We start from the raw sequence: 14235 nt of genomic DNA, 5'->3' as shown, positions 1-14235 counted from the left end.
TGCAGTTTACCGCTTAGGAAAAAAAGTAACAGAATACTTCAGACTGGACCATAGAAAACAAAATGAGCACCGATAAAATTGAATATTTTTCGAAAAAACATTGAAACTAAACCTGCAAATGTATCCTATCAATTTGTTTGCAACGGAAAAAAAAACATATGCTGCTTGTGAACAACTCGAATAGCTTTTGTACTCCTTTTGGAGATTGTTTTATAATACCAATATTGCATCAAATTCAATTGACTACTTTTTTAAATTATTATTATTTTTTATTTATAAAACAAATATGAAGTAGCTCAAATTTAGTCTATTGTGTAGCTTTGTAGCTAACTACTTTCTTTACAGGGTAGCTTTCCTTTTAGCTACATTTTGGGTGTCTTGCCAACACTGCTTAATACATAATATCTGATGACCTCTGTTGAGCAGCTGTACAGTAGCTCGAGATGCTCTAGTGGTGACCGCTCGCGCTGCATCTTCACTACAGCTGCACAGCGCACACTGCATCAGTCACCGCGAGCGCACACAAGCCTAATCTTCGGACCGCGGACACCACAGCGAAACTGGAGCAAACAGTTCAGTATCCTCCGCCGAGCCAGTGGACCGGGACCGAAAGGCAACCACCACCGTGGACCGATGAACTCGCAGAAATGTCCCGGCATATCTATACCCGACACGGGATAGGCGATGGGGTCCAGAAGCCGATTTTTCAGGTAGGGACGCGAGAGAAGGTGCACAATCTGCACCATATAGTCGCATAGTTGTTGTGTTTGTGTTTATAGAATCCAACGGTTTTGCATTCATTTATAATGCACATATTTCTTTCAAATCTGCCAACAGTGACAAGATGTTTTTACCCACTGTAAATGACTCATTTGAATCTTTGAATAATAATTCATATGTTCAAAACTTGTCGTATCTGTAATAATTAACTTATGATAGATGACTTGATGTTGTTACACTTACTGTGTTGATACAAATGGGATACCATTGTAGTTGCATGGTACTTGAATAAAGATTAACATGGTATTATAATTGTACATGTCCAAGTCTTGTGTAGGTTTTGCTAATCTGATATCTTTTACTGATGGTCATAATGATGTTTACATTTTCTCTCTTTTTTCTTATTATTCCACACTGAGCAAAATTTTTAATTTAAGCCTAAGTATTATTTGCAATGATAGCTTAAAGGGACAGTACACCTGAAAATAAAAGTTCTGTCATCATTTAGGCTACTCACCCTCATGTTGTTTCATACTCGAATGACTTTGAAATCTTAGGGAGTGTTAGCCTCAGTCACCATTCACTTTAGTTGCGTTTCTTTTCATACAATGTAAATGAATGGTGACTGAGTACGTCATTCTGACTAACATCTCCTTTTATGTTCTGCGGAATGAAGAAAGTCATATGGGTGCGTAACTGAAGAGAGAATTTTCATTTTGAGGTAGACTATCCCTTTAACCTACACAGGCTGATTATACAGTTAAAAGGATCATTAAAAACGAATCCTGAATGTGCGAAAGATTAATGGATGTCAGTTTGATCCATTGGTCTTTAATTAGGCTGCTAAATAATTCATGTTCTCATTGATTTCCCTATAAAGGATGCATGACCTGACCCAGTTTGTAAGCATCAGTGCTTTTTACGGAGCAGATGGCCATAACATTTCACCGTTTCTTTTGCAACAAATTCACTGAAAACATCCGTTCAGCCCAAACCGCCATATATTTTAACCACATGTCTACCCTGAAGGGGTTCGATGTAGGACTGCATTGCGGCCAGCCATACTGAAGGGCAGTTTCGTCTGCTCAACACATTGCATTGATGTCTATGTGGCACTGCAGAGTTCAGCTTCCTTGTGGTGACGTGCTTTGACATCTGTTTCAATAGACCCTCCTTATCCGTCAAGCTTTTAGTCACGTAACACCCTGGATAGGTCAAAGATCTTCATGTTTGCTGTATTTAGATGCAGGTTTCAGACTGCTGCACAGAATGATGATTAATGCAAGTGATGAATCTATGAAATGCTTTTTCTCTGACAGTAACTTTTATAACTAACAGACCCCATTGAGACCCCTCTGATGGTGTTGTGGTGGGATATGTGGGTGTATGTGTGCATGAAGGTGCCCCTGTTCTGCCAGGAGGAGAGAAATGGATTAATAACTTGTTCTCTTGCTGCAGGTGAACAGAGGCACCTACTCACGGCGCAGTCGACTTAAGAGATCCGACGGCAGTACGACATCGACCAGCTTCATCCTCCGCCAGGTGAGAGGGGATGATGGAGATTATGGAAAAAATGTTTATTAATGCAGTTCATGCTGTCTCCATTTAGCTGTTATGACTCTCTGAAGCACTCTCACACTTGCTTTTGTTTTGCAATGAATTGTTCTCTTTTGTTCAAGACTTAGTTTCAGAGGGTAGCTCACTCTGCGTAGGACATTTTGAAGAGTTTTGAACAGTGACTAATATTCTCAGTGGCATAATTGAGTATCCATTTTCCGTGTGCCTAATGTGCAAAACTGGGTTATGTAATACTTTTTACAGAAGTCAACGAGTTTGCATTTATCAGTGCAAACAAAATCTTTGAATTTAGCGCCTAATGCCAAATCATAGGCCTATACTCTGATATACCTTTGTAAACGCGCTTTGTACAAGTTGTACAGTTCTCAATATATATATTCAAAGAATTATACTACTGTGCAGCTTTTTGAATGGGTCATTTGGTTTCCAAGCAACAGATGAATCCTCACTGTCATCAGATGAATATGAATTGCTCATGGCTACCTTTCCAAGTGAACTTGTTTGACATTTAGCTGAAAAGAGCTATAGAATGAATCTTCATAACATCTCAAAAATAGATTTTGAGATGTGGAGTTTTGAATTCAATCCTCTAAATATTCTTTCAGAACATGCAGTCTGAAATCAAAGAGTGCTGAATGTTTTTTTTTTTTTATGGAAATATGATGTAATCCCTGTTGTCAGATGTATCTAGATCTATGAGTCTGCACAGAAGAAGAAAGTATCCCAGGGGAAACCAGTGACCTTGATGCCTGCAATGTGGCATTTCTAGCTGTCGCCGAGTCTACCCTTGCTCATATGTTTGAGGACTGTACAGTATTCCCTGCAGAGTTGTTGTGCTGCTGTAAAGCAAATAGCTTTGCCTTTGTGTATTAAATCATAATGTGGATTGGATTAAACTTTCATTCCTATACTGTAACCAAACAGCATTTACTGTAATTGTTTATGTTAAATTTACAGTAACAAATCTAGCCACTGTAGTTGCCAGAACTTGACTGTGAAAACAGTGATGTCACAATCACTATGGGATGGCATTTTGGTTTCTGTTTAATGTTTTATATTATATGAATATGAAGAAACATACAATTTTAAAAAAGAAAATACAAACAAATATGATTCTTACAGGCAATGCCTCTTTCCATATAAATTAAAGGGTTAGTTCACCCAAAAATGAAAATTATGTCATTAATTGCTCACCCTCATATTGTTCCACACCTGTAAGACCTTCGTTCATCTTCAGAACACAAATTAAGATATTTTTGATCAAATCCGATGGCTCAGTAAGGCCTGCATCAGCAGCAATAACACTCCCTTTTTCAATGCCCAGAAAGCTACTAAAAACAGTTCATGTGACTACAGTGGTTCAACTTTAATATTATAAAGCGACTAGAATACTTTTTGTGTGCCAAAAATAACAAAATAGCGACTTTTTCCCACAACATCTAGTGATGGGCGATTTCAAAACACTGCTTCATGAAGCTTCGAAGCTTTACAAATTATTTGTTTCGAATCAGTGGTTCAGAGCGCCAAAATCACATGATTTCAGTAAACGAGTCTTCGTTATGTCATAAGTCTTTTGAAACTTCAATAGTTGATGTGATTCTGGCAGTTTGATACGCACCTTGTTTTTTGGGTGAACTATCCCTTTAATACTTTGAATAATTCATAACATGAATAATTTTAACCACTGCTATGATAATATTACCATAAGAATATATGTATTGCTTTGTTAAAGGTGCAGTGTGTAAGTTTTAGCGCCATCTAGCGGTGAGAATTGCAATAAAGAGAAGCTATGTTGGCCAACACAGGACAAAAATGTCGTCATCTGAGACAACAGAGAAACCAGTCAAGCAAACGCGCTCTGTAGAGCAGTTTGTCCATTTAGGGCTACTGTAGAAACATGCCGGCGCAAAATGGCGACTAACCATGTAAGGGGACCCGCGGTGTATGTGATAGAAATGGCTCATTCTAAGGTAAGAAAAACGGTTCATTATGTAAGGTCTTTATACACCACTGAAAACATAGTTATGTATATTATATTGCATTTCTGTCAATAGATCCTCCTAAAATTTACACATTGCACCTTTAAATATATATTTTGTTAATTCATACTACATACTACATATATTTCTTACAGTATTTTTTATTTTTATTTTTTTACTATTTTGGAATCAATTTACACGTCTTTTAAAATATTATATAATTGTTCCTGTATATGGTAAGGTAAACTATTCACTATTTACTATTCTATTCTATTACTATCTCTTTTTTTGTAATGGGCAGATTTTTAGTTGCAATGTTATTGGTGCTATAATGAGACTTAAAACAGCTTTAACTCTAATTGATAAGTCCATTCACCTCATGTATGCAGCCCATATACTGCAGTCTATCTCAAAATGATTCTAGAATCTAGGTCCCCAAAAAACCTTGGGAATTCAGTGTTTTGACTGACTTCCAGGACACTCTATTTTTGGCCATAGAGGTGGTTTCACTGCCAAGACCCTTCATTGAGGACAACCTACTTTAAAAAGTTTGCATATTATTACATATATTTTTAAATGTGATCATAAGTAGAGTTTGGTTTAGGTTAAATTCTTCTAAATTCAATTAAATTCATCTATGAGAACCTCAGATTTAGATAGTAGACTGTTAGCATACTTGCAAGTCCATGGACAATTAAAATATACATCGCCAGATGTATATGAAAGATTTTTATAGAGTATAGAATCGTTCTGAGAGGAAACGTCCTGCTCAAGTGAGGCGAGAAAATCCAGGGGTGGCTAAAACCTGCTGAGATCAAGGTTAAAGACAAGACTGGAGGTAATAGTCATGTATATAAAACCTTACTTGAATTTGCCTTAAATGTATGGCTGTAATGAATCTTATTTTAATGCAGAGAGACTTAAAAATGATTTGTTAACACAAACTGTTGGAAGTTGTTGCTGTTTTTATTGTTATTCATAATAACGCATTTAAAATTCCTGATCATTGGGAGCTTGTATAAATTATTCATCTGTCTGGTATAGGTCACATGGCTAAACTCTTTAGTTATTCATTTATTTCTTTGCTTCCCTGCTGTGTTTATTGACCATAGGCCCCCCAAAAAGCTCAAGAGCAGTGGATGACTGTTAGCATGACTGTTGATTTGATGATCAAATGTTGACATATAAGATTTTAGAGATTATTAAATTGTGGAATATGGAAACAAGGCACATAATCATCGATCACAAAAAAGCGAGTGGGTTCTTCATACAATTATACAGCCATTCAAATAAAAGGTATATTAAAAGGTAAGTATAACAGCTACGCTTTTAGTAACAGGCATTTATTCTGTTTATTCTGATCTTTCACTCTGACAGCTGATCCATAAATCAGAGAAAGACAAAATTAAATGTTTTTTCATTAAATCTGAAAATATCAGTAGTGATCTAAAGGATTACTTCATGCGAAGCAACATGTTAAAGTATGCATATACATTTTACTAAAACAATTTATTTGTGGGTGCATGTATTTCATATTATTAACAATATTCATTCACTTTCATTTTTTAAAGATAGATTTGCCATTATTATCTCTTCATATGCTTCTTGGTGGATAAAGTTGAAACAACGGAGAGAAAAGTGTTGATTGCTCTTGTTTTCTTTTGATGTCTATGGACTCCTTCATGGGTTCATTTGATTACAGTAGTAAGAGTAGATTAAAGAGGTGAATGTATTTTGTCAGATTAGTTTATTCTTTACTCAGAATAATATGTTTTAGTGAGGAGAAAAGCAGACATGTTGTAGATGAGCGTTCTCAACTACAGGGGGCGATGTGTGCCAGAGTTTTATACTCAAGAGAGAGCCATGATTAATTAACAGCACCACTGTCAGTTCATTTTCATGTAATTACTTGAAAAGCCCTGATTGTTCTTGGTTTTCTTATTATTTCAGTAGCTGGAGTGATATCATGGGAAATATGAATCAATAACATAATTAGCAATGCAAAACAAGCTTCTAGTGCCCTGGGTCCTTGCTTGTCCCAGTGACATCGAGATGGAGTTGGTGTTTTATAGCTTCTCCACAGTCATGGGGATGTAATTACACAAAGCAGAGGTATTGATACCCCTGCTAAGGAAAAGTCTGGTTCAATACTGTCATGTCAAGCTCTCATTTTATGTTTCATCATTCACATTTGTCACAAACTGGTGGTTAGAGAGATTTAGGGACCAGGGACATTTGTAGGAATAATGTCCATGCACTTAAGTTACAGCTCCATACTATATATATATATATATATATATATATATATATATATATATATATATATATATATATACATACAGTCAAACCAAAATTTATTCAGACACCTTGAACATTTCATTTATTAATACAGTTTATTCACTATAGTTTAAAAAAATGGTGATAAAATATGACAAGATCTCAGAGTTAAAATGTGTCAGAAAAAAATAATATTAATTATGTCAGATAACACTTAAGCAAAACATGGTCAGGTCAAAGTGTCTGAATAATTTTTGGTTCCAAATTTTTATCAATTTTACTGGTAGTCCACTGTATGAAGACATTTTGGGTATAATATGTCACAGTTTACTTTATTTTTGCTGTCCTCACTTACATAAATGAACTATAGTGTCCTGCACCCACTAGTAAAAATATATCAAAAATATCTGAATAATTTTTGGTTTGACTGTGTGTGTGTGTATATATATGTATATGAACAGCGCAACGTTTCGAGCATTCGGGTCTTTATCAGGCACCAGGTATTGTAGTAGAAACACAAATAATGCTTCTCAGTGCAGATTTTTAACTCAACTTGTTATACATTGGGGGAAAAAATGGTTTGCGGTTCAGTTCCATTTGCTGTCAGCATGCACTGGAACATGAATAATTAATATTTGCAGTTGTTTGGCCATCTGACTCTTTGATTTTGGTGTCATATTAGTATTGTGTTGTGATGCCAGGATGTGTTTGTTTTTCTGCTTAAAATGATTAGTAATTTGATGTTTACCCTGGTTTCATTTACCATGTGGAGGTCTGTGTTTAGCATTTTATGGTATTTTATGAATGTTTTTGTCTCAAATGTTGTCATAAGTTTAACACCGCAAGCACTTTCTCGCTGTTGAAACATAATATTAATTATAATAATAAAAATATTAAATCATTTACAGTATAATTAACAATATAAATAAAGGCTAAACTATTTGCAGTAAGATTTTAAGTTAATAATCTTAAGAAATCTAAAATACATTCAAGTGAATTAATTTTAAAAAGGCCAATTATGCAAACCGTTCCCTTAGTTATTTAGCAAACACCTAAGTTTTACAGTGTATGTGTGTGTGAAACTGTAATACATGAATTGTTTGTGAATATTTGTGGAGTCTATATGTGAACATGGGTGAAAGAAGGAGATGAAAAGAGAAAGAGGTGAGATGCAGTTCCATGATGGACAAAAATAGAAAAGGCGAGAAAAAATTGCAGGAAATTCAGTGGTCAAGGAGTGGAATGCTGTCAGCACCCTGCAGACCCCTTCTCCTCCTCCTCCTCTAACAGTCAACAGAAGAGAGCACTTGTCTTTTCTTACTGGAGCTCCCCTCAGCCAATCAGAAGACGGTTTTGCTGCTTTGTCATCAGCCTCTGATTGAGGAAGGCTCTGTTTGCTTGCTCTGTTTGTGGAAGCTTGATAAAATGCCAGGTCTCTGCAGCCTCTGGGGTGAGCCCCAGTTCTCTATGATGTGATCGATTACGTTTCATCCTCATTAATACAATACGCTGGCTTCAGAAGCGAGAGGGTGACTGCTGTTTCCTTGACATTCCTCCTTCGGTGGTGTTTCTGTGGGAAAGGGGATTGTAAGAGAGCCCTGTTAGACATACTCTCGCTGGAGCCTCCTTATCCCACATTTGCATTTGATCATTAAAGTGATCCCTTGGGAATATCAGACCTCCATGTACGACAATTTGTACCTTCATGGATTCGAAGACTCGGAGGCGGTGAGTAAGGGTATAAATGTGCATCTTCATGGTCTTTTCAATGAATGCATGCTCATACAAACGCTCTGAGGATGGCTGGAGGAATTCAGCTGGTAGATGGTCCCAGTGAGTGTTTTGGGGGAGGGGATCCGTATGTGTGTGTGCATGTGTATGGGTTTTGTTTCAGTATCACCTCCACTCTTTCTCCAAGCCACGCTCTGTTCCGCGAATGCATCGGTGGAGTCAGTGTTAGTGGAGAGCATCAGTCAGCTGTGGTGTCAGCCTGTTATTCCGTATCATTGAGCTGTCTCTAATAATGCCACACTGCTTACTGGTTTAGTTCCTCATAGCTTGCATGCATTGTTGTTTTTGTTGGATTTTCAGTGTTGTCTTAGCTACTCTAAAAACGAAATGCTTTCTCAAAGTGCCACTTTGTTTCTGCTTGTATTGGGGGGCACATTTAATTAGTGTCATTAAGTCAGACATAAACAAGTCTTATGGATGTAACAATAATCTTCAGCATTTATGTCTATGCTGGTTACAGCCACGTCAAGGCCAACTGGTCATAAGTTTCAATACTTTACAAGAGATGCTCCTGTTGCTCTTTGAGATGCAGCTGTTTTCTTTTATTTATTTACATTACCACAAATTATTCCCATTCCAACAGTGTTACCATAGGCAAAAATGAATTTATGATCTTATACATTTTTTGGCTGAATAGGGTTTTATAACTGACTCATTTATGCATTTTATTTGATAAATGTATAAAAATGTATCCTTAAAAGAATAGTTGACAATTTTTTTTTTTGTCATTTACTCATCCTCATGTCGGTCCAAACCGATATGACTGACTTTATTCTTTGGAACACAAAAGAAGATATTTGAAACATTGCGAGCAAAACAGCATTGGAACATATCGACTTCCATTGAGACAATTCTCAAAATATCTTTTATGTTCCACTGAAGAACAGAGTATTGGAACAATATAAAGGTGAGTAAATGATGGCAAAATTGTCATTTTTGGGTGAACTATCCCATTTTTGAACCTCCCACTTTAAACATTTAATTAAAAAATTTAAACCAACCGTTGGATCATATTTGATCCAAACATGCAGCATTTTTTAGAGTGTGTATACCTTGATGTTATTAATATGTTCTAAAAAAAGAAAACCTTTTTTCTGTAAACCTTAATAAATCTTAATACTGTGGAAGCAAGAACCAGCATCTCTTGTGTTATGTTTATACATTTGTTTTGTTTAGTTTTTTCATCGTTCTGACATTCGTCATAATTGTGTGCTTTAGCCTTGGTGAAAATCTAAAATATGGTAAAATATATGAATTGCACTAGTATTACACAGAAAGGTGCAAAGTTCTCTATTCAAAGATATACATTGTCTCATATTACAATTTAAAGGAGAGTTAAAGGGTTAGTTAACCCAAAAATGAAAATTCTGTCATTAATTACTCACCCTCATGTCGTTCCACACCCGTAAGACCTTCATTCATCTTCGGAACACAAATTAAGATATTTTTGATGAGGTTTATGACTCGTCCATAGACAGCAATTTCAGACCACTTTCAAGGTACAGAAAGGTACTAAAGACATATTTAAAATAATCGACGTGACTGCTTAACAGCGTAGGAGAATGACACAGAAGAGAAGATATTCTTGAATAAAGTCGTTCATTTTGTTTTGTTTTTGCGCACAAAAAGTATTCTTGTCGCTGCAGTCACGTCGACTTTTTTAACACTGTCTTTAGTATCTTTCTGGACCTTGAAAGTGGTTGTTAAATTGCTGTCTATGGACAATACCTCTCAGATTTCATCAAAAATATTTTAATTTGTGTTCTGAAGATGAACGAAGGTCTTACAGGTGTTAAACCTCATGAGGGTGAGTAATTAATGACAGAATTGTTATTTTTGGGTGAACTAACCCTTTAATGTCATATAATTTAAAAAAAGAAAACATTAAATTGTGATTTAAAAAAAAAAAAAAAAATTATGAATATTTTGAGATTTACATTTGTGGGGTGTGCTGCCTGTTTAAACCAGTGTCTGACTGTCTAAGAATTTGTCTTTGTCTTGTCTGACACTTTGTCTTGAACGTAGTGTTGTATGTTATATAACATTCCATTTTACCATATGCATTCTTTTAAGCTTTCCTTATTCTGTGGCCGTTAAAAGATCTTCGTGATTTACCTCCACTAACCTAACTGATAAAACGCTCTACCGTTGTTAAAAGACAAGTTCGCTAGTGCGCTTTATTAAAAGCCTATCTTGTCAGCTATGAATTACCCCTTTAAGCTCTGTTTATTAGGCAGTAGATAGGGATCCAGTCAGGAGGCTCCAATTAAGTTTGCCTCCTTTCCATAAGTAAAAAAATATTTAGAAATCAAAATCCTCAGACGAGGTTAAAAATCTGTCTATCTATCTATCTATCTATCTATCTATCTATCTATCTATCTATCTATCTATCTATCTATCTATCGTTCATACAGAGTATCTGTTCTCCTCTTTGAAATGCTGAGAGGCTGTTTAATTTGTGAGGAGGACAATTTAATACCCTGCAGCAAGTATTTTCTCTGGAATTATATGGTGCAGAAATATCATGGAAATTGTGTAATTAGAATGAAATAATGACAAAGTAGCTCAGATCTGGTGGCCTCTGATGATCTTAATATAGCCTTGTGGTCTAATTGTGTCTGCCTCTCTTTTCTCCTCTTCCTTTACAGCTTATGAATATTAAAGGTAATGGAGGGTTCAAGCGGGTACTATTCATTGCTTGTAATTGTTTCATGTATCCTGTTTTTTATTTTTATAACAGTGATGGTGTTCCGCTATTGTTAGCCTAACTAGATATATATCTGCACTGTTATATTTGGAATTGGTTTCTGATAAAATCAACTGCATAAGTTTCAATCTACCAGATCAAACACGATCTCATATTGCAGTTAAAGTAGTGATTGTTCTATTGAACCAGTTCTTTTCACTGTATTGTTAACTAAATCGGACTGAATCGGCAAGAGCGGTTTTACATTAACACTGTTAAAGGTATAGTTCACCCAAAAATGACAATTCTGTTATCATTTACTAACCCTCATGTTCTTCCAATCCTGTATGCCTATTCTTTTGTTCTATGGAAAAAAGTTATTATTAAAAACCACATTGGACCACATTTACTTTCACTGTATGCATTTATATATATCTTATTTCATGTTCCACAGAAGAAAGAAATGCATACATGATTGGAATTACTTGAGTAAATGATGACTGAGTTTTCATTTTTGAGTGAACATTTCCTTTAATAATCAGTGAACAAGTCTCAAAATTAGAGGTTGACCGATATGGGTTTTTCTCTGGCCGATGCCGATATTTAGAAATCAGGGCAGCCGATGGCTGATATATGATGCTGATTTTTTTGGCCGATATGTTTGGCAGATTTTCTTTTTTCCCCCCTTCATCTCATAAAATCTAACAGTTAAGTAATAATAAGTTATACAGAAAATTGCTTAAATTAAACATTTATTGAACAACACAATAGGGATGCAACGATACCATTTTTTAAGGACCGAGTACGAGTACTGATACTTTTTTTTCTGGTACTCGCCCATACCGATGCCTATACATTTATTAATTTCTCTCTCTCTCTCTCTCTTTTTATTTATTTTATTTTTTTTTAATTGATGTTGCAGTTTTCCAAGCACAACACAGTGAGACTAATGAATGTAGGACAGCTTCTTTATTATTACTCTAATGAAAAAAGTAATAATTTTTATGCGCTTGTCACAAACTTAAAGAACAAAAATTTCAGTGTCCAATAACCTTCAAAGGGCATAATTACCAATATATATAATTGTTGTTATAAAAAGAAATTTACAAACAAATTACAAACAATACAACAAATACTATAGAGATACAAATTAAATAAACTTGTTTTTCAGATACAGTAGGTTTATTTACCATGTATACATTTATTTAACATCTTTTGTTGTTTTATTAACATTAATGACAAATATAGGCTACGGTCCCTTTAAGACCGAATCCATGGATACTGACACAAATCCTGTTTTCACCCAAATGTTTACGTCGACTTAAGCCATAACCGACTGTATTTATGTGAGATACTCCACACGATGGACATTTTGACAACTATGTGTGCATTTGACCATTCAGGCGCGAGGAGAACTGATCGCGTGCTGTCTGAGAGAACTGGGATCGCGCGCAAGAAAGAGAGAGAGCTCGCACGCGAGAGAGTGAGCGCTTCTGGTCTGTGTCATTCAGCGCGATTCCGCATATCCCGCCTTCACTAATCGATATCGATAATCGTGTGTGTTGTCATCATTAATTTGAAGTATTTCCACACACCTGAGCCTGACACTGTTTCTGCTGCTGCCGCCGGTGTCTCTGTGCACGGAAAATTCTGTCAGTTACGCCACGTGAGGTATCGGTCTTTGGTATCGGGGGTATTTTTACGAGTAGGAGTACAAGTACACGAGCTGTATCGGTATCGGTGCATCCCTACAACACAAGCCTCTCCAATCAGTGCGCTAAAAATAATTTATACTTTAAATATTAAATACACAAAACAGGTAATCAAAAATCTAGACTGTCAAATTAACTTAGTAGTAGCCTAGCTCATAGTAATACTAATACATGGCTCAACTTTTTAAGCACCTTCTCAAAACTATTCTGAAGCATGCTTCTATACTGTAAGTCAAATAGCCATAATCTAAGTGATAACAAAAATAAGAGTTCACCCATTTTACACAGCCTGCTGCTTATAACTGCATAAGAGTGCACTGGCCACGAGCGATGACGTCGTGGAGGCTATGTGTCAGACCCACAGACACATTTAATGAGGAAAGTTAATATGCACATTTTAGCCAGAAGTTTTGTCTGAATTGCACGTTTCTACTTTCACATGCAAATGACTTGTTGCACTTATGATAAACATGGTCGGCATCAATTCTAGTAGGCTACAACGTAATTACTCTTTCAAAACGGTCTGTTTTCCCCTGCCATCGTTAGTTGAAGCTGTGTGTCAATAAGGCACGGCTGCAGAGTGTGAGTTGCTCCGTCTCACACGCAGCCTCAGAGGGAGAGAAATTCTCCAGTAACATATAGAAACAGAATTGATAACGTCAGAGTTTATCTATTCAACGCAGGCTTGTATAATAATTTAGCCGCTGGGCTCGTTACCAGGTTCTGGTACCCGCGCCTACCTGTAGAATAAACTACAGCTGGTTAAAGGCTTGCACACCCCGTCCGTGTGCAGGACGATCCGCGTGTACAACAGGGCATGTGTGAGTGACTTGAGAGCTTCAAAACAGCAGTTCCGCGCTCACAGACAAAGGAGTATACTTTGAAAGGCTTGCATGCTCAACTGTGCGCGAGATGCAGCGGAACGTGGAAAATGAAGTATAACTGGTCCTTTATGCCAGTGGAATGGCAATCGTGCCTACCTAATAATCGTCCTAATTTGCAGCGCAATCGGCCGATGCCGATTAATTAAAAAATGCTAAAAATCGGCCCAATATATCGGCCGGCTGATCAATCGGTCGACCTCTACTCAAAATGAGACAAAAATCAGGAGTACTTTGATTCTAGAACTAGTAATGTCTGGTTCTGCAAGTGTTCACAAACAGTTCACAAACTGGACTGAACAATGAACGTATGAGTTCAGTGTACAGTGACTCGATTCCACTTTTGGGCTGCAACCCATCAGTTGAGAGCCACTGATTTAAAGATCAGTTTAGCCAGATACGAGAAGTACCTTTCAAGGCTTACTATGAGACACAAAGCTTTCATCATTTCTTTTTATGGTTAAGTATTTGCTTTCATCAGATGTGGCCCTAAATGGTAGTGATCTCATGCTGTGTTGTGGAGAGATTTATCTGTAATTACCCACTGCGCTTGCCTGCATTGGTCCTCAGCCCTCATGATTCACATTCATATCTGCTCACTGGAGGATGCT

General features: G+C 36.4%; 1 protein-coding gene and 1 long non-coding RNA gene across 2 annotated transcripts in view; both read left to right on the top strand.

The window, feature by feature from the left end:
* The first annotated feature begins 656 nt into the window (after positions 1 to 656).
* Positions 657 to 3722, top strand: LOC127519102 (uncharacterized). The gene is made up of 3 exons (XR_007931723.1): positions 657 to 710; positions 2179 to 2262; positions 2980 to 3722. It is a non-coding gene; the product is annotated as an uncharacterized LOC127519102 (long non-coding RNA).
* Positions 3723 to 7917: 4195 nt separating this feature from the next.
* Positions 7918 to 14235, top strand: part of cacnb4a (calcium channel, voltage-dependent, beta 4a subunit) — a 31323-nt gene continuing 25005 nt past the window's right edge. Inside the window, exon 1 of the mRNA XM_051906559.1 lies at positions 7918 to 8282. Within this exon, the coding sequence (XP_051762519.1) occupies positions 8238 to 8282 (45 nt within the window). The 5' untranslated portion in view covers positions 7918 to 8237. The remainder of the gene's footprint in view (positions 8283 to 14235) is intronic.

Source organism: Ctenopharyngodon idella, chromosome 9 (assembly GCF_019924925.1).
Source record: "Ctenopharyngodon idella isolate HZGC_01 chromosome 9, HZGC01, whole genome shotgun sequence".
Lineage (NCBI taxonomy): Eukaryota > Metazoa > Chordata > Actinopteri > Cypriniformes > Xenocyprididae > Ctenopharyngodon > Ctenopharyngodon idella.
The sequence above is the reverse complement of the archived record's forward strand: the minus strand, read 5'-3'. Positions and strand labels throughout refer to the sequence as shown.